Source organism: Agelaius phoeniceus, unplaced genomic scaffold (genome assembly GCF_051311805.1).
Source record: "Agelaius phoeniceus isolate bAgePho1 unplaced genomic scaffold, bAgePho1.hap1 Scaffold_118, whole genome shotgun sequence".
NCBI classification, from domain to species: domain Eukaryota; kingdom Metazoa; phylum Chordata; class Aves; order Passeriformes; family Icteridae; genus Agelaius; species Agelaius phoeniceus.
The window spans coordinates 46,138-73,272 of NW_027509879.1; the positions used below are offsets into that span (position 1 = coordinate 46,138).

Here is a 27,135-nt window from a genome sequence, read left to right on the forward strand (position 1 = left end):
GGAATTTTGGAGTTTTTTAGGATTTTTTGGGTGGGATTTTGGGGTTTTTTGAGGGGAATTTGGATTTTTTTTAGGATTTTTTTGGGAATTTTGGAGGGGAATTTTAGGGATTTTTTGAGGATTTTTGGGGTTTTTTGAGGGGAATTTTGGTGGTTTTTTTGAGGGGAATTTTGGGGTTTTTTGAGGATTTTTGGGGGATTTTTCAAGGGTTTTTGGGGAATTTAGGGGATTTTTTTTGAGGTTTTTTGGGAGTTTTCTGGGGGTTTTTTTAGGATTTTTGGGGACTTTTTGGGAGTTTTTTTGGCATTTTTTTAAGGATTTTGGGGAATTTTTTGGGGATTTTTTTTATTTTTTTGGGGATTTTGTGAGTTTTTGGGGGATTTTTTTGAGTTTTTTGGGGATTTTCTTGTGGGTTTTTGGGGATTTTTTTGAGTTTTTGGGGGTGTTTTTGAGTTTTTTGGGGGTTTATTGATGAGGATTTTGGGGATTTTTTGGGCATTATTTTGGAGAGTTTTTTGGATTTTTAGGGTTTTTTTTGGAATTTTATGAAAATTTTTTGGGGTGGGTTTTGGGGATTTTTTTTGGGGGGGGTTGGTATTTTTTAATTTTATTTTTGGAGGATTTTCCAGGATTTTTTGGGGGATTTTTTTGAGATTTTTGGGGATTTTTTGTTGGATTATTGGAAGATTTTTGGGAGTTCTTTGGGGGGGGGTTTGGGGGATTTTTGAAGAATTTTTAGGAAAATTTTTGAGGGATTTTTAAAAAATTTTGGGAGGGTTTTTTTGAGGGAGACGATTTGGATTTTTTGGGGTTTTTTTGGGGAGGATTTTTTGGATTTTGGGGTTTTTTGGGCTCTCACCTCAATCTCAGGAATGTCCAGCTCAGGGCGGGCTCTGAGTTCAGCCAACGTCAGCCTGTGGGGACAGGGGGGGTCAGGGGCATCCAAAAAACCCAAATTCCCCAAAAATCCACCCAAAATCCCTCCCTAAATCTCCTCCAGAATCCCCCAAAAAATCCCCCCAAAAATCCCCCCAAAAATCCCAAAAAAATCCCTCACAAAACCCCAGTATCTCCCCAAAAAAACCACCAAAATCCTAAGAAAACCCCCCAAAAATCCCCCCAAAAACCCCTCAAAAGTCCCCAGAATCCCCCAAAAAATCTCCCACAAAAGCCCATCTCCCCAAAAACCCCCCAAAATCCTAAAAAAAATCCCCCTAAAATGTCCCCAAAAACCCCAAAAATCCCCCCAAGAAAACCCCAAAACTGCCCCCAAATAAACCCCAACAATTCCCCTAAAAACTCCAAAAATCCCCCCAAAAAACCCCCAAAACCACCCCAAAATCCCCACAAATCCCCCCCAAAATCACACCAAAAAACCCCTCAAAAATCCCCAATCTCCCAACCTGAGATGCCCCCAAATCCCCCCAGAACCCCAAAATGCCCCAAAAACCCCTCAAAAATCCCCCAAAACCACCCAGAAACCCCTCAACAACCCCTCAAAAATCCCCCAAAACTCCCAGTCCCCCACCTGAGAAGCCCCAAACCCCCTCCCAAAAAAACCCCAAAAATGCCCCCAAAACCACCCAAAACCCCCTCAAAAATCCCCCTAAAATCCCCAACCTGAGCCGCCCCCAAAAGGCCCCAGAACCCCAAAAAGCCCCAGAAAGCCCCAAAAAGCCCCAAAAGGCCCCAAAAAGCCCCAAGGCCCCACAGGCCCCAAAAAGCCCCACAGGCCCCACAGGCCCCAAAGGCCCCGCAGGCCCCACAGGCCCCAAGGCCCCACAGTCCCCACGGGCCCCAAAAGGCCCCGCTGGCCCCACAGGCTCCACAAGCCCCACAGGCCCCACAGGCCCCACAGGCCCCAAGGCCCCACAGGCCCCACAGGCCCCACAGGCCCCAAAAGGCCCCACAGTCCCCACGGGCCCCAAAAGGCCCCACAGTCCCCACAGGCCCCACAGGCCCCACAGGCCCCACAGGCCCCACAGGCCCCCCAGGCCCCAAAAGGCCCCACAGGCCCCACAGGCCCCACAGGCCCCCAAGGCCCCAAGGCCCCGCAGGCCCTGCAAGCCCCACAGGCCCCCACAGGCCCCACAGCCCCCACAGGCCCCACAGGTCCCACAGTCCCCACAGGCCCCACAGGCCCCACAGGCCTCGCAGGCCCCACAGGCCTCGCAGGCCCCACAGGCCCCAAGCCCCGCACTCGCCGTCCGTCCCCGTCCCGTCGAGCTCCGTGAAGGCCTCGTCCGCCCTGGCCCCGTCCTGGGCCGCGGCTGCCGCTGCTGCTCTCTGCTCTAAAGGGGAAATTCGGGTGGATTTGGGGTGTTTGGGAGCCTAAAATTCATCAAGGGGACTCAAAAATTCATCCTGGGGAGGAAAAATTCATCCAGGGACCCAAAAATTCATCCCAGGATCCCCAAATTTCTCCCAATTTCCTCCTGTGTTCCCTCAAAAGTTCCTCAGGGGGACCCAAAAATGCATCCCAGGGAGCACAAAAATTCCTCAGGGGGACCAAAAGTTCATCCTGGGGAATAAAAATTCCTTCCAGGACCCAGAAGTTCATCCCTAAAAAACCCCAAACGAAGCCCAAAAAAACCCCAATAAAGCCCCAAAAAACCCCAAACAAAGCCCAAAAAAAGCCCAAAAGAAACCCCCAAAAAAAACAAAAAAAAAATCCCAAAAACCCCCCAAAAACCTCAAAAAAACCCCCAAAAAACCACAAATAAACCCCAAAAAAGAAACCCCAAAAAGGCACAAAAAAACCCCAAAAACCCCAAAAAAAACCCCAAAAAATCGCAAAAAACCTCCAAAAAACCACAAAATAACCTCACAAAAGAAACCCCAAAAAGGCACAAAAACCACAAAAAAAACCCAAAAAACCCCAAAACCCAAAAAAAACCCCCAAAAAACAACCAAAACCCCCAAAAAAACCCCAACCCCCCCCAAAAAACCCAAAAACCAACCAAAAAAAAACCCAAAAAAACCCCAAAAAATCCCAAAAAAAAAAACCCAAAAAACCCAAAAAAAACTCAGAAAAACAACCAAAAAAAAACCCAAAAAAACCCCCAAAAAACCCAAAAAAAAGCCCAAATCCCCCCAAACCCCCCAGAAATCCAAAAAGCCCCAAAACCCCCCAAAAAAACCCCAAAAAGCCCCAAAATTCCCCAATTTCCCCCCAGTACCCTCCCATTTCCGGCGCAGCTCCGCCCGCGCCGCCTGCTCGGGTCCCTCCGCCGCCTCCTTGGCCGCCCTGAGCGCCCCCAGGCGCTGCTCCAGCTCCCGCCGCGCCTCCTGCAGCGACTCCAGCCGGGCCTGGGGGACACGAAATGACCCCAAAATTATCCTGAAATTATCCTGAAATTGTCCTGAAATTATCTCAAAATTATCCCAAAGTTATCCTGAAATTATTGTGAAATTATTGTCAAATTATCCCAGAGACCGCCCCTCCTGCAGCGCCTCCAGACGGGCCTGGGGGACACGAAATGACCCCAAAATTACCCCAAAATTATCCAGAAATTATCCCCAAATTATCCTGAAATTAACCTGAAATTATCCTGAATTTATTGTGAAATTATCCAGAGACCGCCCCTCCTGCAGCGCCTCCAGCCGGGCCTGGGGGACACAAAATTACCCCAAAATTATCCTGAAATTATTGTGAAATTATCCTGAAATTATTGTGAAATTATTGTGAAATTATCATGAAATTATCCTGAATTTATTGTGAAATTATCCCAGAGACCGCCCCTCCTGCAGCCCCTCCAGACGGGCCTGGGCGACACAAAATGACCCCAAAATTACCCCAAAATTATCCTGAAATTATCCTAAAATTATTGTGAAATTATCCTGAAATTATCCCCAAATTATCCTGAAATTATCGTGAAATTGTCCTGAATTTATCCTGAAATGAGCCCCAAATTATCCTGAAATTATTGTGAAATTATTGTGAAATTATCCTGAATTTATTGTGAAATTATCCCAGAGGCCGCCCCTCCTGCAGTGCCTCCAGCCGGGCCCGGGGGACACGAAATGACCCCAAAATTACCCAAAATTATCCTGAAATTATCCTGAAATTATCCTGAAATTATTGTGAAAATATCCTGAAATTATCCTGAATTTATCCTGAATTTATTGTGAAATTATCCCAGAGGCCGCCCCTCCTGCAGCCCCTCCAGCCAGGCCTGGGGGACACAAAATGACCCCAAAATTATCCTGAAATGAGCCCCAAATTATCCTGAAATTATTGTGAAATTATTGTGAAATTATCCTGAAATTATCCTGAAATTATTGTGAAATTATCCCAGAGACCGCCCCTCCTGCAGTGCCTCCAGACGGGCCTGGGGGACACAAAATGACCCCAAAATTATCCCCAAATTACCCCAAAATTATCCCGAAATTATCCCCAAATTATCTCAAAGTTATCTCCCAATTATCCCCAAATTATCCTGAATTTATTGTGAAATTATTGTGAAATTATCCCAGAGACCGCCCCTCCTGCAGCGACTCCAGACGGGCCTGGGGGACACGAAATGACCCCAAAATTACCCCAAAATTATCCTGAAATTGTCCTGAAATTATCCTGAATTTATCCTGAAATTATTGTGAAATTATTGTCAAAATATCCCAGAGACCGCCCCTCCTGCAGCGACTCCAGGCGGGCCTGGGGGACACGAAATGACCCCAAAATTATCCCAAAATTGTCCTGAAATTATCCTGAATTTATTGTGAAATTATCCTGAATTTATTGTGAAATTATCCCAGAGACTGCCCCTCCTGCAGAGACTCCAGCCGGGCCTGGGGGACACGAAATGACCCCAAAATTACCCCAGAATTATCCTGAAATTGTCCTGAAATTATCCTGAATTATCCTGAAATTATTGTGAAATTATTGTCAAAATATCCCAGAGACCGCCCCTCCTGCAGCGACTCCAGGCGGGCCTGGGGGACACAAAATGGCACAAAATTACCCCAAAATTATCCTGAAATTGTCCTGAAATTATCCCAAAGTTATCCTGAAATTATCCTGAAATTATTGTGAAATTATCCCAGAGACCGCCCCTCCTGCAGCGCCTCCAGCGGGCCTGGGGGACACGAAATGACCCCAAAATTACCCCAAAATTATCCCGAAATTATCCTGAAATTATCTCAAAATTATCCCAAAGTTATCCTGAAATTATCCTGAATTTATCCTGAAATTATCCCAGAGACCGCCCTCCTGCAGCGCCTCCAGACGGGCCTGGGGGACACGAAATGACCCCAAAATTACCCCAAAATGAGCCCCAAATGATCCCCAAATTATCCTCAAATTATCCTGAATTTATCCTGAATTTATTGTGAAATTATCCCCCAAATTATCCCAGAGACCGCCCCTCCTGCAGCGCCTCCAGACGGCCTGGGGGACACGAAATGACCCCAAAATTACCCCAAAATTATCCAGAAATTATCCCCAAATTATCCTGAAATTAACCTGAATTTATCCTGAAATTATTGTGAAATTATCCTGAAATTATCGTGAAATTATTGTGAAATTATCCCAGAGACCGCCCCCCCTGCAGCCCCTCCAGACGGGCCTGGGGGACACGAAATTACCCCAAAATTACCCCAAAATTACCCCAAATTATCCTGAAATTAATCCTGAATTATCTTAAAGTTATCTCCCAATTATCCCCAAATTATCCTGAAATTATTGTGAAATTATCCTCAAATTATCCCAGAGACCGCCCCTCCTGCAGCGCCTCCAGCCGGGCCTGGGGGACACAAAATGACCCCAAAATGAGCCCCAAATTATCCTGAAATTATCCCCAAATTATCCCCAAATTATCCTGAATTTATTGTGAAATTATCCCAGAGGCCGCCCCTCCTGCAGCGCCTCCAGACGGGCCTGGGGGACACAAATTACCCCAAAATTACCCTGAAATTATTGTGAATTTATTGTGAAATTATCCCCAAATTATCCTGAATTTATTGTGAAATTATCCTGAATTTATTGTGAAATTATCGCAGAGGCCGCGCCTCCTGCAGAGACTCCAGCCGGGCCTGGGGGACACAAATGGGCACGAAATTACCCCAAAATTATCCCGAAATTGTCCTGAAATTATCCTGAAATTATTGTGAAATTATCCCCAAATTATCCCAGAGACCCGCCCCTCCTGCAGCGCCTCCAGACGGGCCTGGGGGACACGAAATGACCCCAAAATTACCCCAAAATTATCCTGAAATTATCCTGAAATTATTGTGAATTTATTGTGAAATTATCCTGAATTTATCCTGAATTTATCCTGAATTTATTGTGAAATTATCCTGAAATTATTGTGAAATTATCCCCAAATTATCCCAGAGACTGCCCCTCCTGCAGCACCTCCAGACGGGCCTGGGAGACACAAAATTACCCCAAAATTACCCCAAATTTCACAGAAATTACCCTGGAAATATTCAGAAATTACCCCCAGAATTATCCCAAAATTCTCCCAAAATTTTCCAAAATTATCCTGAAATTACCCCCAGAATTATCCCAAAACTCTATTGAAAAAAACCCTGAAATGTCCCCAAAATTCCTCAAATTTCACAGAAATTAGCCTGGAAATTTTCAGAAATTACCCCAAGAATTATCCCAAAATTTTCCTGAAATAATCCTAAAATTTTCCCAAAATTATCGGGAAATTTTCCCAAAATTATATTGAAAAAACCCCTGAAATTCCCCCAAAATTCTACTGAAATTATCCCAAAATTCCCCCAAATTACACAGAAATTACCCCCAGAATTACCCCCAAAATTATCCCAAATTTCCCCTGAAAATATTCAGAAATTATCCCCAAATTATTCCCAAAATTATCCTGAAATTTACTTTTAAAATAATTTCAATTATTTTAATTGAAAAAAACGTGAAATTTCCCTCAAATTCCCCCAAATCCCCCCAAAAATCCCCCAAAATCCCCCCAAAATTCCCAAAATTCCCCCAAAATTCCCAAATTCCCCCAAAATTCCCAAATTTTCCCAAAATTCCCAATTTTCCCCCACCTGTTTTTGGCGTTTTCCCTCGGCCGCCTCCTGCACCAGGCGCTGCCGGAGCGCGAAACCTTCCCTGGCCAGGGCGGCCGAGCGGAGCCGCTCCTCACGTTCCTGACGGCCCTGCTCCCTGTGGGAAACCAGTAAAAACCAGTAAAAACCAGTATGGACCAGTATGGACCAGTACAGACTGGAATAAACCAGGAAAATCCGGTTAAAATCAGTATAAACCAGTATGGACCAGTATAAACCAGTTCATCCCGAGCGGAGCCGCTCCTCGCGCTCCTGCCGGCCCTGCTCCCTGTGGGAAACCAGTATGGACCAGAATAAACCAGTATGGACCAGTACAGACTGGAATAAACCAGGAAAATCCGGTTAAAATCAGTATAAACCAGTATAAACCACTTCATCCCGAGCGGAGCTGCTCCTCACGTTCCTGCCGGCCCTGCTCCCTATGGGAAACCAGTAAAAACCAGTATGGACCGGTATAAACCAGTATGGACCGGTATAAACCAGTATGGACCAGGAAAAATTGGTTAAAATCAGTATAAACCAGTATAAACCAGTTCATCCCAGGCGGAGCCACTCCTCGCGTTCCTGACGGCCCTGCTCCCTGTGGGAAACCAGTATGGACCAGTATGGACCAGTATGGACTGGAATAAACCAGGAAAAACCGGTATAAACCAGTATGGACCAGAATAAACCAGGAAAAACTGGTTAAAATCAGTATAAACCAGTATAATCCAGTATAATCCAGTATAAACCAGTTCATCCCGAGAGGAGCCGCTCCTCGCGTTCCTGCCGGCCCTGCTCCCTGTGGGAAACCAGTATGGACCAGTAAAAACCAGTATGGACCAGTATGGACCAGTACAGACTGGAATAAACCAGGAAAAACCGGTTAAAATCAGTAGAAACCAGTATAAACCAGTTCATCCCGAGCGGAGCCGCTCCTCGCGCTCCTGATGGCCCTGCTCCCTGTGGGAAACCAGTATGGACCAGTATGGACCAGTATGGACTGGAATAAACCAGGAAAAACTGGTATAAACCAGTATAGACTGATATAAACCAGTATAAACCAGTTCATCCCGAGCGGAGCCGCTCCTCACGCTCCTGCCAGCCCTGCTCCCTGTGGGAAACCAGTATGGACCAGTTCAGACCGGTATAAACCAGTATGGACCAGTATGGACCAGGAAAATCCGGTTAAAACCAGTATAAACCAGTATAAACCAGTTCATCCCGAGCGGAGCCGCTCCTCGCATTCCTGCCGGCCCTGCTCCCTGGGGAAACCAGTAAAAAACCAGTATGGACCGGTATGGACCAGTACAGACTGGAATAAACCAGGAAAATCCGGTTAAAATCAGTATAAACCAGTATAAACCAGTTCATCCTGAGCGGAGCCACTCCTCGCACTCCTGCCGGCCCTGCTCCCTGTGGGAAACCAGTAAAAACCAGTATGGACCGGTATGGACCGGTATAAACCAGTATGGACCAGGAAAAATTGGTTAAAATCAGTAGAAACCAGTTCATCCCGAGCGGAGCCGCTCCTCGCGCTCCTGACGGCCCTGCTCCCTATGGAAACCAGTAAAAACCAGTATGGACCAGTATGGACCAGTATAAACCAGGAAAATCCGGTTAAAATCAGTAGAAACCAGTATGGACCAGTTCATCCCGAGCGGAGCCGCTCCTCATGCTCCTGACGGCCCTGCTCCCTATGGGAAACCAGTATGGACCAGTATGGACTGGAATAAACCAGGAAAAACTGGTATAAACCAGTATAGACCAGTATAGACTGATATAAACCAGTATAAACCAGTATAAACCAGTTCATCCCCAGCGGAGCCGCTCCTCGCGCTCCTGCCGGCCCTGCTCCCTGTGGGAAACCAGTATGGACCAGTATGGACCAGTATGGACCAGGAAAATCTGGTTAAAATCAGTATAAACCAGTATAAACCAGTTCATCCTGAGCGGAGCCGCTCCTCGCGTTCCTGACGGCCCTGCTCCCTGTGGGAAACCAGTAAAAACCAGTATGGACCGGTATAAACCAGTATGGACCAGGAAAAAATTGGTTAAAATCAGTAGAAAACCAGTATAAACCAGTATAAACCAGTTCATCCTGAGCGGAGCCGCTTCTCGCGCTCCTGCCGGCCCTGCTCCCTGTGGGAAACCAGTAAAAACCAGTATGGACCAGTTCAGACCAGTATAAACCAGGAAAAACCAGTATAAACCAGTATAAACCAGTTCATCCTGAGCGGAGCCGCTTCTCGCGCTCCTGCCGGCCCTGCTCCCTGTGGGAAACCAGTATGGACCAGTATAAACCAGGAAAAACCGGTTAAAACCAGTATGGACCAGGAAAATCCAGTTAAAATCAGTATAAACCAGTATGGACCAGTATAAACCAGTTCATCCCGACAGAGCCACTCCTCGCGCTCCTGACGGCCCTGCTCCCTGTGGGAAACCAGTAAAAACCAGTATGGACCAGTATGGACCAGTATGGACCAGGAAAAACCGGTTAAAATCAGTATAAACCAGTATAAACCAGTATAAACCAGTTCATCCCGAGCGGAGCCGCTCCTCGCACTCCTGCCGGCCCTGCTCCCTGTGGAAACCAGTATGGACCAGTATAAACCAGTACAAACCAGTCCAAACCAGTCCAAACCAGTACAGACCTGCAGGTGTTCTCACAGCCGGCCCCGCTCCCCCACTCGTCGGTGCCATCGCAGCAATCTGGGGGGGGGGACCCCCAAAATCAGCACAGAATCGCCCAAAACCCCCAAAATCCCCCCAGACACCCCAAAATCCCCCCAAATGCCCCCAAAACTCCCCAACTCCCCCCCAAACACCCTCAAGACCCCCCAGATGCCCCCCAAATCCCCTCCAAACCCCCCCAGGACCCCCAAAACTCCCCCAAAACTCCCCAAATGCCCCCCAAATCCCCTCCAAATCCCCTCAACTCCCACCTAAAGCCCCCAAATCCCCTCAGGACCCCCCAAATCCCCTCAGGACCCCCCCAAATCCCCCCAAATCCCCTCCAAACCGTCCCAGGACCCCCTCAAGATCCCCCAAAATCCCCCCAAGACCACCCCAAATCCTGCCCAGCACCCCCCAAACTCCACCCCAAATCCTCCCCAAAACACCCCAAACCCCCCCCCCCCCCCCCAGGACCCCCTAAAATCTGCCCAAATACCCCCAGGACCCCGCCAGGACTCCCCAAAAATCCCCCCAGGACCCCCCAAAACCCCCCCAAAACTCCCTAAATGCCCCCCAAATCCCCTCCAAATTCCTCAACTCCCACCTAAAGCCCCCAAATCCCCTCAGGACCCCCCAAAATCCCACCCCCAAATCCACCCCAAATCCCCCCAGGACCCCTCAAATCCCCCCAGGACCCCTGAAATCCCTTCAGGACCCCTCAAAAATCCCCCCAAAGTCCTCTCAGGACCCCCCAGAATCCCGCCCCAAATCCACCCAAAATCCACCCAAAATCCCCCCAGGACCCCTCAAAATCCCCTCAGATCTCCCCAAATCCCCTCCAAACTCCCCCCCCAAATTCCCTCAACTCCCACTTACAGCCCCCAAACCCCCCAAAATCCCCCCAAATCCCCCCCAAACTCCCCCAACTTCCCCCCAGACCCCTCTCAAACCCCCTCCAAACCGCCCCAAAATCCCCTCAGGACCCCCCAAATGCCCCCCAAAACTCCCCCCAAATCCCCTCCAAAACCTCCCAGGACCCCCCAAACTTCCTCAAACCCCTTCAAGATCCCCCAAAACCCCCCCAAGACCACCCCAAATCCTCCCCAGCACCCCCCAAACTCCACCCCAAATCTCCCCAAATCCCCCCCCAAACCCTTTCAGGACCCCCCAAATCCCTCAGGACCCCCCCAAACTCCCCCAAATCCCCCCAAATCCTTCCCAACTCCCCCCCAAACCCCCTCAAATCCCCCCCAAACCCCCCCAGGACCCCCCCCAAATCTGCCCAAATGCCCCCAGGACCCCCACAGGACTCCCCAAAACTCCTCAAATCCCCCCAGGACCCCCCCAAACCCACCCCAAATCCTTCCCAAATGCTCCCAAATCCCCCCCCAGACCCCCCCCACAGTCCCCCCAGGACCCCCCAAACCTCCCCAAATCCCCCCCAAATCCCCTTCAAACTCCCTCAACTCCCACCTAACGCCCCCAAATCCCCTCGGGACCCCCCAAATCCCCTCAGGACCCCCCCAAATCCCCCCAAATCCCCCCAAAATCCCCCAAATCCGCACCGCAGACGCCGTCGTTGACGTGGGCCGCGGGGACGCTGCGGGGGCCGGTGCCCGGCGTTGGTGCAGTGCCCAAACCTCCTCAAAACTGCCCCCAAATCCCCTCAGGACCCCCCCCAAATCCCCTCAGGACCCCCCTAAACCCTCTCAGGACCCCCTAAACCCCCTCGGGACCCCCCAAATCCCCTCAGGACCCTCCAAATCCCCCCAAAATCCCCCAAATCCGCACCGCAGACGCCGTCGTTGACGTGGGCAGCGGGGACGCTGCGGGGCCGGTGCCCGGCGTTGGTGCAGTGGAAGCGCCCGTTGGGGCACGCCGGGGTCCCTGAGGGGGGTTTGGGGGCGTTTTAGGGGGACCCCTCGGTCTGGGGGGGGCTCCCAGAGAGAATTTGGGGACCCCTCCCCAAAATTTGGGGTGGTGGGAAGGTCCCAGAAAGGCCCCAGGGGGAGAAATTGGGGTCCCTAAAAGTGAGGAAGGGGCTTTGGGATGGGGGGTTTTGAGAGGGGATTCTGGAATTTTGGGGGTCCCTGGGGGGGTTTGGGGGTCCCTGGGGGGGATCTCTCAGTCTGGGAGGGGTCTGGGGAGGCACCCAGAGAGAATTCGGGGACCCCTCCCCAAAATTTGGTGGGGGTGGGAAGGTCCCAGAAGGGCCCTGGAGGGAGAAATTTGGGTTCCTAAAAGTGAGGAAGGGGCTTTGGGGAGGAGGGGTTTGAGGGGATCCTGGAATTTTGGGGGTCCCTGGGGGGATTTTAGGGGGACCCCTCGGTCTGGGTGGGTCTGGGGGGGCTCACAGAGGGACCTTGACGAGATGAGACCCTACCCAAATTTGGGGGGCTGGGAAGGTCCCAGAAGGGCCTGGGGTCCCTCAAAATGAGGAGGGGGCTTTGATGGGGAAGGGTTTGGGGGTCCCTGGGGGAATTTGGGGGTCCTGAGGGGATTTTGGGGGAAATTTGGGGGGTCCTGAGGGGATTTTGGGGGAAATTTTGGGGGGTTCTGAGGAGATCCTGGGGGTCCCAAAGTGGATTTTGGGGGGGGTCCTGGTGGAATTTTGGGGGATCCCCGATGGATTTTGGGGGTTCTGGGGTGGTTTTTGGGGGCCCCTGAGGGTTTTTGGGCGGTTTTAGGGCGGATTTTGAGCAGTTTTGGGGTTTTTGGGGCAGTTTCGGGGTGGTTTTGGGGGTTTTTTTTGCGGTTCCCTGTAGGGTTTTTGGGGCAGTTTTGGGGTTTTTGGGGTTCCCAGAGCCCTGGGTATTTTTGGGGTATTTTTGGGGTTATTTTTGGGGTTTTGGGGACCCTCCAGGCTCATCAGACCCCTCCCTGCAGTCGCAGTTCTGGGGTTTTTGGGGTGGATTTTGGGGCAGTTTTGGGGTTTTTGGGGTGGATTTTGGGGCAGTTTTGGGGTTCCCATTGGCCCGGGGGGTTTTGGGGGGTCCCGAGTTCAATTTTGGGGTTATTTTTGGGGTATTTTTGGGGTTATTTTTGGGGTTTTGGGGACCCACCAGGCTCGTCAGAGCCGTCCTTGCAGTCGCAGTTCTGGGGTTTTTGGGGTGGATTTTGGGGCAGTTTTGGGGTTTTTGGGGCGGATTTTTGGGACAGTTTTGGGGTTTTTGGGGCTCCCATGGGCCCGGGGGTTTTGGGGGGTGCCGAGTTCATTTTTGGGGTGGTTTTGGGGTATTTTTGGGTGGTTTTTGGGGTTTTGGGGACCCACCAGGCTCGTCAGACCCATCCTTGCAGTCACAGTTCTGGGGTTTTTGGGGCGGTTTTGGGGCAGTTTTTGGGGTGGTTTTTGGGGCAGTTTTGGGGTTTTTGGGGCTCCCATGGGCCCGGGGGGTTTTGGGGGGTCCCGAGTTCAATTTTGGGGTTATTTTTGGGGTATTTTTGGGGTTATTTTTGGGGTTTTGGGGACCCTCCAGGCTCGTCAGAGCCGTCCTTGCAGTCGCAGTTCTGGGGTTTTTGGGGCGGTTTTGGGGCAGTTTTTGGGGTGGTTTTTGGGGCAGTTTTTGGGTTTTTGGGGCTCCCATGGGCCCGGGGGGTTTTTGGGGGTGCCGAGTTCAATTTTGGGGTTATTTTTGGGGTATTTTGGGGTTATTTTTGGGGTTTTGGGGACCCACCAGGCTCATCAGAGCTGTCCCTGCAGTCACAGTTCTGGGGTTTTTGGGTGGATTTTGGGGGCAGTTTTGGGGCAGTTTTTGGGGTGGTTTTTGGGACAGTTTTGGGGTTTTTGGGGCTCCCATGGGCCCGGGGGGTTTTTGGGGGTGCCGAGTTCATTTTTGGGGTTATTTTTGGGGTTTTGGGGACCCACCAGGCTCGTCAGAGCCGTCCTCTGCAGTCGCAGTAGTCGTCGTTGACCCAGTGGAAGGCGATGGAGCCGGAGCCGTCCAGGCAGCGGAACGGCCCCGAGGGGTCATAGAACGGCAGCTCTGGGGCAAAATTGGGCAAAATTGGGCAAATTTGGGGATTTTGGGGTGATTGGGGGATTTAGGAGGGATGTGGGGGGGGTTAGGGGGGGATTTTGGGGGGAAATTGGGGAAAAATTTGGGGATTTTGGAGTGATTGGGGGATTTAGGGTGGATTTGGGCGGGATTGGGGGAGATTTTGGGGGAAATTTGGGGATATTTGAAGGGGATTTGGGGATTTTGGGGTGATTGGGGGATTTAGGGTGGATTTGGAGGAGAATTTGGGGGAAATTTGGGAGAAATTTGGGGAATTTGGGGATTTTGGGGTGAGTGGGGGATTTAGGGTGGATTTGGGGAAATTGGGGGGGATTTGGGGGAAATTAGGGGGGATGTTTGGGGGGAAAATTGTGGAATTTGGGGTGGGTTTTGGGGTTTTTGGGTTCGGGATGATTTTTGGGGTCTTTGGGGTGATTTAGGGGTGATTTTTGGGGAGGGGTTTGGGGTAATTATTGAGGTGATTTTGGGGTGATTTTTGGGGTTTTTTGGGTGATTTTTGGGGTGATTTTTGGTGGTTTTGAGGCAATTTTTGGGGATTTTTGGGGTGATTTTTGGGGTGATTTTGGGGTGATTTTTGGGGAGGGGTTTGGGGTGATTTTTGAGGTGTTTTTGGGGTGATTTTTGGGGTTTTGGGGGTGATTTTGGAGTGATTTTTGGGGTTTTTGAAGTGATTTTGGGTTTTTTGGAGTGACTTTTGGGGTTTTTGGAAGCAGGATGGTTTTGGGGGTGATTTTGGGGGTTTTTGGAATGATTTTTGGGGTGATTTTGGGCTGACTTTTGGGTGTTTTTGGGTTGATTTTTGGGGTGATTTTGGGGTGATTTTGGGATGATTTTTGGGGTGATTTTTGGGGGTTTGGGGGTGATTTTTGAGGTGATTTTTGGGGTGATTTTGGGGTGATTTTTGGGGTGATTTTGGGGTGACTTTTGGGTGGTTTTGGGGTGATTTTGGGGTGTCACTCACGGCTCAGGGCCACCCCCCGGGGTCGGGTCACCGTCACCTCGGGGGTCCCAGCCAGGGCCAGGGGCAGCAGCAGCACCAGGGGCAGCATGGCCGGCCTGGGGAAACTGAGGCACGGACCCCCAGAATCGACCCCAAATCCCAACAAATTCAACTCAAACCCCCACAAACCCATCCCCAATTGCCTCAAATCCGACTCAAAACCCCCCAAATCCACCCCAAATTCCAATCAATTCAACTCAAAGCCCCACAAATCCTCAAATCCCCCGACAAAATCCATCAAATCCACCCCAAATTCCCTCAAATTCACCCCAAAATCCCTCAAATCCCCCAAGTCACCCCAAATCCCCGTCCCCCAAAAATCCATCAAATCCACCCTAAATTCCCTCAAATTCACCCCAAACCCCCACAAATCCACCTCAAAATCCCTCAAATCCACCTCAAGTTCCCTTAAATCCCCTTTAACCCCCCCCAAACCCCTCAGATCCCCCTTCAGCCCCCCCAAAATTCCCTTTAAATGCCAAAAAATCCCCCAAACCCTCAAGACTCCCTCTAAACCTCCCCAGACCCCTCAGATTCCCCTTCAGACCCCCAAAATCCCCCCAATATCCCCTTAAAACCCCCCGAACTCCTCAAATCCCCTCTCAAAACCCCCAAAATCCCCAAAATTTCCCAAAAATCCCAAAAAAAAAAACCCCCAAAATCGCTCCCAGCCCCCCCGTACCGGTTCCGGCCTCACTCGCGCGCCTCAGCCTCCACAGGCCGGAACCGGAAGTGGAGCGGGGCGGGACTTCCGGTTGTTCCCGCGGCGGCCGCCATTTTGAGCGCGGCGTTTCCGGTCAGATCGGAGCCGCCATCTTGAGTGCGGCGGCTCGGCCAATCAGCGCCAGAGCGTCCCGTTGCCATAGCGACGGGGGGCGGGGCCAAGGGGCGGCAGCTGCCGGGGGCACGTGCGGGATTTTGGGGGGGTCCTGGGGGAAAATTGGGGCGAAATTTGGGGGATTTCGGGGTTCTGAGGGGATTTCGGGTGAAATTTGGGGGGTCCTGAGGGGAATTGGGGTGAAATTTGGCGGATTTGGGGGTCCTGAGGGAATTTGGGGTCAGATTTGGGGGTCCTGGGAGGGGATTTGGAGGTCCTGAGGGGATTTGGGGTAAAATTTGGGGGATTTTGGGGGGGCCCAGAGGGGATTTGGGGTGAAATTTGGGGGGTTTGGGGGTCCTGGGAGGGGATTTGGGGACCTGGGGAGGAAATCTGGGGGAATTTTGGGGTGAAATTTGGGGAGTTTTGGGGGGATTTTGATGCCTTGGGGGGGATTTTGGGGTTCCTGGGGGGTCCCCCAAGGCCCTCCTGACCCCTCTGTACCCCCCTCCAGCTCCGGGACCCCCAAATGGCGACAGGAGACCCCGGTACGGGGGGGGGGGGGGGGGGGGAATTGAGGGGATTTGGGGGGTCCTGGGGGGGCTTGGGGAGATTTTGGGGGTCTCTGGGTTTATTTTGGGGGATATTTTGGGGGATATTTTGAGGTTCTTTTGGGGTTGTTTGGGGGTTTTTGGGGTCTCGGGGGGGAGTTCCTGGGGGTTATTTTTGGTTTATTTGGGGTTATTATTTTGGGTTATTTTGGGGGTCTCATGAGCTATTTTGGGGTCTCTGGGGTATTTGGGGTTATTTTGGGGCTATTTTGGATTATTTTGGGGCTATTTTGGTTTATTTTGGGTTTATTTTGGGGGTCTCTGACCCCTGTTCCCGCCCCCCAGGCCGGGCCCAGCCCCAGAACAGCCCCAGGACCCCCCGGGACCCCCGGCAGGACCAGGTGGGGCTGAGCCCTGACCTCTGACCCCCCCTGTGACCCTTCCGTGACCCCTCTGTGACCCCCCTGTGACCCCTGACCCCCCCATGACCCCTGACCCCACGGGGGACCATCCCATGACCTCCCCATGACCCCTGACCCCACCAATAACCCCTGCCTCCCCCATGACCCCAAGTGACCCTTGACCTCCTGGTGACCCCCTGGTGACCCCGCCCCTCCCCCAGGTGTGGGGGCTCCGGGGGTCCCTGGGGCGGCTGCGGCTGCGGGGGGAGGAGGCGCAGAGAGTGCAGAGGCTCTACCTGAGAATGCAGGAGCTGCTGCAGGTGAGACACACCTGGGACAGGTAATGACACACCTGGGTACACCTGGATACACCTGGGATACACCTGAGATACACCTGGGTACACCTGAGATACACCTGGGACAGGTAATGACACACCTGGGTACACCTGGGATAGATAACACACACCTGAGATACACCTGGGTACACCTGGGACAGGTAATGACACACCTGGGACACACCTGGGATAGATAACACACAGCTGGGACAGGTAATGACACACCTGGGTACACCTGGGATAGATAACACACAGCTGGGACAGGTAATGACACACCTGGGTACACCTGGGTACACCTGAGATACACCTGGATACACCTGGGATAGGTAACACACACCTGAGATACACCTGGGACAGGTAATGACACACCTGGGACAGGTAATGACACACCTGGGACAGGTAATGACACACCTGGGTACACCTGAGATACACCTGGGTACACCTGGGATACACCTGGGTACACCTGGGATACACCTGGGGAGGAGGCGCAGAGAGTGCAGAGGCTCTACCTGAGAATGCAGGAGCTGCTGCAGGTGAGACACACCTGGGACAGGTAATGACACAGCTGGGACAGGTAATGACACACCTGGGTACACCTGAGATAGATAACACACACCTGAGATACACCTGAGATACACCTGGGTACACCTGGGATAGGTAACACACACCTGAGATACACCTGGGACAGGCAATGACACACCTGGGTACACCTGAGATACACCTGAGACACACCTGGCACAGGTAATGACACACCTGGGATACACCTGGGATAGATAACACACACCTGAGATACACCTGGGTACACCTGGGATACACCTGAGATACACCTGGGATAGATAACACACACCTGAGATACACCTGGGTACACCTGAGATACACCTGAGATACACCTGGGATAGATAACACACACCTGAGATACACCTGGATACACCTGGGATACACCTGAGATACACCTGGGACAGATAACACACACCTGAGACACACCTGGGTACACCTGGGATAGATAACACACACCTGGGTACACCTGAGATACACCTGGGTACACCTGAGATAAATAACACACACCTGGGACAGGTAATGACACACCTGGGATACACCTGGGATAGATAACACACACCTGAGATACACCTGGGTACACCTGGGACACACCTGAGATACACCTGGGATAGATAACACACACCTGGATACACCTGGGATAGATAACACACACCTGAGATACACCTGGATACACCTGGGATACACCTGAGATACACCTGGGATAGATAACACACACCTGGGTACACCTGGGATAGATAACAAACACCTGAAACAGGTAACACACACCTGAGATACACCTGGGATACACCTGGGATACACCTGGGGAGGAGGCGCAGAGAGTGCAGAGGCTCTACCTGAGAATGCAGGAGCTTCTGCAGGTGAGATACACCTGGGACAGGTAATGACACAGCTGGGACAGGTAATGACACACCTGGGTACACCTGGGACACACCTGGGTACACCTGGGACACACCTGGGACAGGCAATGGCACACCTGGACAGGTAATGACACACCTGGGACAGGCAATGGCACACCTGGGACAGGTAATGACACACCTGGGACAGGTCATGACACACCTGGGACAGGTCATGACACACCTGGACAGGCAATGACACACCTGGGACAGGTCATGACACACCTGGATGGGCAATGGCACACCTGGGACAGGTCATGACACACCTGGGACAGGTCATGACACACCTGGATGGGCAATGACACACCTGGGACAGGTCATGACACACCTGGGACAGGCAATGACACACCTGGGACAGGTCATGACACACCTGGGCAGGCAATGACACACCTGGGACAGGTCATGACACACCTGGGACAGGTCATGACACACCTGGGACAGGCAATGACACACCTGGGACAGGCAATGACACACCTGGGACAGGTCATGACACACCTGGGACAGGCAATGACACACCTGGGACAGGTCATGACACACCTGGGACAGGTCATGACACACCTGGGACAGGCAATGACACACCTGGACAGGCAATGGCACACCTGGGACAGGCAATGACACACCTGGGACAGGTCATGACACACCTGGGACAGGCAATGACACACCTGGGACGGGCAATGACACACCTGGGACAGGCAATGACACACCTGGGACGGGCAATGACACACCTGGGTGGGCAATGACACACCTGGGACAGGTCATGACACACCTGGGACAGGTAATGGCACACCTGGGACAGGTCATGACACACCTGGGAGGGACAGGTCATGACACACCTGGACAGGCAATGACACACCTGGGACAGGCCATGACACACCTGGGACAGGTAATGACACACCTGGGACAGGCCATGACACACCTGGGACAGGTAATGACACACCTGAGACAGGCAATGACACACCTGGGACAGGTCATGACACACCTGTCCCTCCCCTGTCCCTCCCCTGTCCCTCCCCTGCAGGCGGAGGCGGGGCTCTCCCGGGCCCTGCTGGGCGGGGCGGAGGCGGAGCTTCTGCGCATGCGCGGGAGGCTGCGGGGCCTGCGGAGCCGCGGGGGGCGGGGACCGAGGGGCGGGGCCACGCAGGTACCGGGGGCGGGGCCACGGAGGGACCGGGAGGCGGGACCAAGGAGGGACCGGGGGCGGGGCCACGGAGATCGGGGGCGGGGCTGGGGGAGCTCTGGGGGGGCTCTGGGGTGTCCTGGACTGGGGAGGGGCTGGATTGGGGGGGGGTCCCTGGATTAAAGGGGCCCTGGGGGGGCCCTGAATTTGGGGGGGGGGTCCTGAATTTGGGGGGGGTCCTGAATTTGGGGGGGGGTCCTGAATTTGGGGGGGGGTCCTGAATTTGGGGGGGGGGGTCCTGAATTTGGGGTCCCTGTGGGTTTAAGAGGGGGGTCCCCATGGATTGGGGGGGTCCCCAGTGGGTCTGGGGGTCTCTATGGGTCCGGGGGTGTCCCCATAGATTGGGGGGGGTCCCCTCTGTGTCCGGACCCCGCCCCCTCCTCATTGCCCCCGCCTCAGGTCCGGGGGTCCCGGCGCGCGCGGGGGGCGTGGCCGAGAGAGCAGCGGGAGCCGGTACGGGGGGGGGGGGGATTTGGGGGGGATTTGGGGGTCCCGGGGGGATTTGGGGGAGATTTGGGGGATCCTGGGGGAGATTTGGGGGGGATTTGGGGTGGTCCTGGGGGTTTGGGGGGAGATTTGGGGAGGGTTTGGGAGGGGATTTGGGGGGAATTTGGGGGAGATTTGGGGGGTCCCGGAGGTGTTTTGGGGGGGGGGATTTAGGGGAGATTCGGGGGGGCCTCTGTGGGGGATTTGGGGGGATTCGGGGGGGGATTTGGGGTGGATTTTTGGGGGGTTTTTGGGGGGGATTTTGGGTGGATTTTGGGGAGGATTATGGGGGTGATTTTTGGGGGGGGATTTTTTGGTGATTTTGGGGGGGATTTTGGGTGATTTTTGGGAAGATTTTGGGAGGATTTTGGGGGGGATTTTGGGGGTGATTTTTGGGGATTTTTCGGGGCTGTCCCCGCCCCCTTCCCCCCCTTTCTCCCCTCCCCTCCCCCCCCAGGAGTGGCCGCAGTGGGGGGAGGGGCAGGCAGAGCCCCCCCCATCCCCCCCATCCCCCCCGACCCCCGGAGACCCCCGGGAGACCCCGGGGACCCCCCCAGGGACCCCCCCAGGGACCCCCCCAGGGACCCCCCCCGGGGGCACCGAGCGAGGCCCCGCCCCCGGCCACGCCCAGCAGAGCCCGGCCACAGGTGAGGCCCCGCCCCCAATGGCACCTGGGGGGCACCTGCGTTACCTGTCCTGGGTGTCACCTGGGTCACCTCTGTGTCACTTGTGTGTCCCTGTGTCACCTGTCCTGGGTGTCCCCTCTGTGTCACCTGGGCGGCACCTGGGTTACCTGAGGGTCACCTGTGTCACCTCTGTGTCATCTGTGTCACCTGAGTGTCACCTGTGTGTCCCTGTGTCACCTGTGTCACTTCTGTCACCTGTCACACCTGTCCTGGGTGTCACCTGTGTCGTCTGTGTTACTTGTCCTGTGTGTCACTTGTGTCACCTGTCCTGGGTGTCACCTGAGTGTCACCTGTCCCCCCAGTGTCACCTACCTCACTTATCCCCAGGAGCCTCACCTGTCCCTGTCCCTGTCCCACCTGTCCCTGTCCCTGTCCCCCCAGGTGTCTCACCTGTCCCACCTGTCCCTGTCCCCAGGTGTCCCAGGTGTCTCAGGTGTCTCACCTGTCCCTGTCCCTGTCCCAGGTGTCTCACCTGTCTCACCTGTCCCTGTCCCCAGGTGTCCCATGTGTCCCACCTGTCCCTGTCCCACCTGTCCGTGTCCCTGTCCCTGTCCCAGGTCTCTCACCTGTCCCACCTGTCCCTGTCCCACCTGTCCGTGTCCCTGTCCCTGTCCCTGTCCCTGTCCCAGGTGTCCCAGGTCTCTCACCTCTCCCTGTCCCACCTGTCCCTGTCCCCAGGTGTCTCAGGTGTCCCACCTGTCCGTGTCCCTGTCCCGGCTCCGGGCCGAGGCCGCGGCTCTGCGGGGGCGCCTGCGGGGGGAGCACCTGGGGACACCCCCTGGGAGGTGAGAGACACCTGGGGACACCTGGGGACAGCTGGGGACAGCTGGGGACACACCTGGGACACACCTGGGGACAGCTGGGGACACCTGGGGACATTGGGACACACCTGGGGACACCCGGGGACACACCTGGGGGACACCTGGGACACACCTGGGGACACACCTGGGGACATTGGGGACGCACCTGGGGGTACCTGGGCCCACCTGGGACACACCTGGGGACATTGGGGACATTGGGGACACACCTGGGGGTACCTGGGCCCACCTGGGGGGACACCTGGGGACATTGGGGACACACCTGGGCCCACCTGGGCACCCCCTGGTTGCAGGGACCCCCCTTCCCCCCCCGGCTCGGGGGGCGTGGCCTCGGCCCGCAGGGACCTGGCCCAGGTGAGCCACGCCCTGGGCGGGGCCTCGGCGCGGCTGGACAGGATCCTGAGACAGCTGGGGCAGGTGAGGGGCGGGGCCAACACGGGAAGGGGCGGGGCCACGACTGGGACAGGTGAGGGGGCGGGGCCAACACGAGAGGGGGCGGGGCCAAAGCTGGGACAGGTGAGGAGGGGGCGTGGCTACACCTGGAACATGTGAGGAGGGGGCGTGGCCACATTTGGACAGGTGAAGGGGCGGGGTCAGGTGAGGAAGGGGCGTGGCCACACTTGGACATGTGAGGAGGGGGTGTGGCCACACCTGGGACAGGTGAGGAGGCGGGGTCAGGTGAGATGGGGGCGTGGCCACACCTGGGACAGGTGAAGGGGCAGGGTCAGATGAGGAGGGGGCGTGGCCAAGCCTGGGACAGGTGAGGGGGCGGGGCCAAAGCTGGGACAGGTGAGGAGGGGCGTGGCTACACCTGGAACATGTGAGGAGGGGGCGTGGCCACATTTGGACAGGTGAAGGGGCGGGGTCATGTGAGGAAGGGGCGTGGCCACACTTGGACATGTGAGGAGGGGGCGCGGCCACACCTGGAACATGTGAGGAGGGGGCGTGGCCACATTTGGACAGGTGAAGGGGGCGGGGTCAGGGGAGGAAGGGGCGTGGCCCAGCCGTGCCTCAGTTTCCCCTCCCCTCCCCCCCCAGGATTTGGGGCCCCGCCCCCCCCGCGAGCCCCGCGCGCTGCTGGAGCTCCTGGGGGCGGGGCTTCACAGAGGGGCGGGGCCAGCGCCGGCTCCGCCCCCCGGGCACCGCCCCCAGGTGAGAACGGGGGGGGGGGGGGGGGCGGATTTGGGGGGGTCCTGGGGTCAATTTTGGGGGGGTCCTGACCCCGTTTTGGGAGTTTTGGGGGTCCTGACCCGGCTTCGGGGTCCCCGTTCCAATTTTTGGGGCTCCTGACCCAGTTTTGGGGTGGATTTCGGGGCTCCTGGCCAATGCTGGGGTCCCCATTGTGGTTTTGGGGTGATTTTGGGGTCTTTTGGGGGGTCCTGACCGGTTCTGGGTCCCCTTTCCTGATTTTGGGGTGATTTTGGGGGTATTTTGGGGGGTGCTGAGCGGTTTTGGGGTCCCCGTTCCAGTTTTGGGGTGGTTTTTGGGGGGTCCTGACCCATTTAGGGGTCCCCATTTTTGGTTTTGGGATGCTTTGGTGGGGTCTTGAGCCATTTTGGGGTCCCCGTTGTGGTTTTTTGGGGAGTTTGGATGTTTTTGGGGTCCCCGTTGTAATTTTTGGGGTGGTTTTGGGGGGTTTGGATGTATTTGGGGGGGTCCTGACCCATTTTGGGGGGTCCTGACCCATTTTTGGGGTCCCCGTTCCTGTTTTGGGGTGGTTTGGGGGGGGTCCTGAACCATTTTTGGGGGGGTCCTGACCCATTTTGGGGTCCCCATTTTTGGTTTTGGGATGGTTGGGTGGGGTCTTGAGCCATTTTGGGGTCTCCATTCCTATTTTGGGGTGGTTTGGGGGGGGATCCTGAGCCATTTTTGGGGTCCCCGTTGCTGTTTTTGGGGTGGTTTTGGGGGGCTTGGGTATTTTTGGGGGGGTCCTGACCCATTTTGGGGGGTCCTGACCCATTTTGGGGGTCCCCATTCCTGTTTTGGGGTGGTTTGGGGGGTCCTGACCCATTTTTGGGGTTGTTTTGGGGGATTTGGATGTATTTGGGGGCTCCTGATCCATTTTTGGGGTCCCCGTTGTTGTTTTTGGGGTGTTTTGGGAGGTTTGGATGTTTTGGGGGGGGTCCTGACCCATTTTTGGGGTGGTTTTGAGGGGCTTGGATGTTTTTTGGGGGTCCTGACCCATTTTTGGGGGGTTTTGGGGGGGGGTTTGGATGTATTTGGGGGGGTCCTGACCCATTTTTGGGGGTCCTGACCCATTTTTGGGGGTCCTGATCCATTTTTGGGGTGGTTTGGGGGGGTTTGGATGTATTTGGGGGGTCCTGATCCATTTTTGGGGTGTTTTGGGGGGTTTGGGTATTTTTGGGGTGGTCCTGACCCATTTTTGGGGGGGTCCTGACCCATTTTTGGGGGTCCTGATCCATTTTTGGGGTCCCCATTCCTGGTTTTGGGGTGGTTTGGGGGGGTCCTGACCCATTTTGGGGGGGTCCTGACCCATTTTTGGGGGTCCTGATCCATTTTGGGGGGTCCTGATCCATTTTTGGGGGGTCCTGACCCATTTTTGGGGTGGTTTTGGGGGATTTGGATATTTTTGGGGGGGTCCTGATCCATTTTTGGGGGTCCTGATCCATTTTTGGGGTGGTTTGGGGGGGTCCTGACCCATTTTGGGGGGTCCTGATCCATTTTTGGGGTCCCCCAGCCCCCGGCGCTGCCCCTGGAGGAGCCCCCGGCGCTGCCCCCCAGCTCCGAGGGTGAGGGGGGGCCCGGGGGGATTTGGGGGCGGATTTTGGGGGGTCTGGGGGGATTTTGGGGGGCCCTGGGTGGTTTTAGGGGGGGATTTTGGGACATCCCAGAGAGATTTTGGGGGGATTTTGGGGGGATTTTGGGGGGATTTTGAGGGGCCCTGGGTGGTTTTAGGGGGGATTTTGGGGGGTCCGGGGGTTTTGGGTGTTTTTGGGGTGATTTCGAGGTGATTTAGGGGCGTTTTGGGGATGATTTTTGGGGTGGTTTTGGAGTTTTGGGGTTTTTTATGGGATGTTTTGGGGGTGTTTGGGGTGATCTTGTGGGGTTTTTTTGTGTTTCTGGGGTGATTTTTGGGCTTTTTTTGGGGTGTTTTGGGTGTTCCTGGGGTGGTTTTGGGGGTGATTTTTGGGGTATTTTTGGTGGGGGTTGTTTTGTGTTTCTGGGGTGATTTTGGGGTGATTTTTGGTGGTTTTGGTGTTTCTGGGGTATTTTTGGGGTGGTTTTTTTTTAGTTTTGGAGTGATTTTGGGGTGATTTTGATATTTCTGGGGCATTTTTGGGGTGATTTTGGGGTGATTTTTGGTGTTTCCGGGGTAGTTTGGGAGTGGTTTTGGGGTGATTTTTGGGGTATTTTTGGGGTGATTTTGGGGTGATTTTTTGTGGGTGGTTTTTTTTGGAGTTTCTGGGGTGGTTTTTTTGAGTTTTCGGGTGATTTTTGGTGATTTTGAGGTGTTTGTGTTTCTGGGATGATTATGGAGTGATTTTGGGGTGATTTTTGGTGGTTTTGGGGTATTTTTGGGGTGATTTTGGGGTGATTTTAGGGGGCATTTTTGGGGTGATTTTTGGGGTATTTTTGGGGTGTTTTTGGGGGTATTTTTGGGGGCATTTTTGGGGTGATTTTGGGGTGATTTTTGGGGTATTTTTGGGGTGATTTTGGGTGTTTTTGGGGTGATTTTGGGGGTATTTTTGGGGTGATATTGGGGGTATTTTTGGGGTGATTTTGGGGTGATTTTTGGTGATTTTGGGGTATTTTTGGGGTGATTTTGGGGTGATTTTTGTGGTGATTTTTGGTGTTTCTGGGGTGATTTTTGGGGTGATTTTTGGGGTGATTTTGGGGTGATTTTGGGGTATTTTTGGGGGATTTTGGGGTGATTTTGTGGTGATTTTGGGGTGATTTTTGGTGTGTTTTTGGGGTATTTTTGGGGTGATTTTTGGGGTGATTTTTTTGTGTTTTTGGGGTATTTCTGGGGTGATTTTGGGGTGACTTTTGGGGTGATTTTTGGGGTGATTTTTGGGGTGATTTTTGGTGTTTTCGGCGCTCCCCTCCCCCAGACGAGGCCGCCCCCGCCCCTCCCCCATCCCGGGCTCTGCTCAAGCGCCGCGCGCGGCGCCTCCTGCGGGGGGGGAGGGGCGGCACCTCTGGGAACCAGAACGGACCAGAACGGACCAGTATGGACCAGTATAAACCAGTATAAACCAGTGAGAACCGGTATGGACCAATATAAACCAGTATAAACCAGTATAAACCAGTGAGAACCAGAACGGACCAGTATGGACCAGTGAGAACCAGTATGGACCAGTATAAACCACAGAGAACCAGTATGGACCAATATAAACCAGAGAGAACCAGTACAGACCAGTACGGACCAGTATGGACTGGTATGGACCGGTATGGACCAATATAAGCCAGTGAAAACCAGTATGGACCAGTATGGACCAGTATAAACCAGAGAGAACCAGAACGGACCAGTGAGAACCAGTATGGACTGGTATAAACCAGTATAAACCAGTATAAACCAGAGAGAACCGGTATGGACCAGTATAGACCAGTATAGACCAGTGAGAACCGGTATGGACCAATATAAACCAGTATAAACCAGTGAGAACCAGTATGGACCAGTATAAACCAGCACGGACCAGTATAAACCAGTAAAAACCAGCATGGACCAGTATGGACCGGTACAAACCAGCATGGACCAGTATAGACCGGTATAAACCTGTATGGACCAGTGTGGACCACTAAAAACCAGTATGGACCAGTATAAACCAGCACAGACCAGTATAGACCACTGAAAACCAGTGAAAACCAGTATGGACCGGTATAAACCTGTAGAGACCAGTAAAAACCAGCACGGACCGGTACAGACCAGTGTAAACCAGTATAGACCACTGAAAACCAGTGAAAACCAGTATAAACCAGCACAGACCAGTGAAAACCAGTATAAACCAGCACAGACCAGTATAGACCACTGAAAACCAGTAAAAACCAGTATGGACCAATATAAACCTGTATAGACCAGTAAAAACCAGCACGGACCAGTGAGAACCAGTATAAACCAGTTACAGACCAGCACGGACCAGTATAAACCAGTATGGACCAGTACAGACCAGTAAAAACCAGCACGGACCAGTATAGACCGGTATAAACCTGTATGGACCAGCATGGACCAGTATAACCCAGTCCCCCCCAGTTCCCCCATTAAAGCTCCTGTGCCCTCCCCCAGCCTGGCTCAGTTTTGGGGGGTCCCTGGGGGATTTTTGGGGGTCCCTGGAGAGTTTTTGGGGGGGGTCCTGGGATTTTGGGGGGTCCTGGAGGGGGATTTTTGGGGGGTCCAGGGGGGTTTTTGGGGGGTTCCCGGGAGTTTTTTTGGGGGTCTTGGGGGGAATATTTTGGGGGGTCCAGGGGGTTTTTGGGGGGGGTCCCGGGGGTTTTTTTTAGGGGGGGATTTGGGGGTCCCTGGGGGGTTTTTGGGGGTCCAGGGGGGATTTTTTTGGGGGGTCCCAGGGAGGATTTTTGGGGGTTCAAGGGAGTTTTTTGGGGGTCCCGGGTGAGTTTTTGGGGGGCGTCCCGGGATGATTTTTGGGGATCCTCGAGGGGGGTTTTTTTTGGGGGGGTCCTGGAGGAGTTTTTGGGGTGTCCTGGGGGATTTTTTGGGGGGGATTTGGGGGGTCCCTGGGGGTTTTTTGGG

At 53.7% G+C, this 27,135-nt stretch overlaps 2 protein-coding genes across 4 annotated transcripts; one reads left to right on the plus strand and one right to left on the minus strand.

Moving 5' to 3' along the window:
* Positions 1–800: 800 nt before the first annotated feature.
* On the minus strand, positions 801–15,533 carry LOC143693071 (glucosidase 2 subunit beta-like). 3 transcript variants are annotated; one of them, XM_077173118.1, is made up of 10 exons: positions 15,386–15,533; positions 14,665–14,768; positions 13,575–13,670; positions 12,750–12,770; positions 11,479–11,574; positions 9,666–9,723; positions 7,012–7,129; positions 3,180–3,309; positions 2,205–2,291; positions 801–914 (listed from the first exon to the last, which is right to left on the minus strand). In XM_077173118.1, the coding sequence occupies exons 2-10, from the start codon at positions 14,750–14,752 to the stop codon at positions 910–912; spliced, it is 699 nt and encodes a 232-aa protein (XP_077029233.1). In that variant the 5' UTR covers positions 14,753–14,768; positions 15,386–15,533; the 3' UTR covers positions 801–909. The 3 variants fall into 3 exon arrangements, with proteins under 3 accessions (XP_077029233.1, XP_077029232.1, XP_077029234.1); XM_077173117.1 differs by lacking the exon at positions 12,750–12,770 and adding an exon at positions 12,959–12,979; XM_077173119.1 differs by lacking the exon at positions 12,750–12,770 and having other exon boundaries at positions 13,553–13,670; positions 15,386–15,440.
* Positions 14,751–26,632, plus strand: LOC143693070 (uncharacterized). Its single transcript, XM_077173116.1, has 12 exons — positions 14,751–14,773; positions 15,423–15,607; positions 16,035–16,068; positions 16,417–16,472; positions 16,694–16,792; positions 19,277–19,399; positions 19,835–19,888; positions 20,379–20,568; positions 21,719–21,842; positions 22,464–22,577; positions 24,124–24,175; positions 25,499–26,632. The coding sequence occupies exons 1-12, from the start codon at positions 14,751–14,753 to the stop codon at positions 25,639–25,641; spliced, it is 1,197 nt and encodes a 398-aa protein (XP_077029231.1). The 3' UTR covers positions 25,642–26,632.
* Positions 26,633–27,135: the final 503 nt, after the last annotated feature.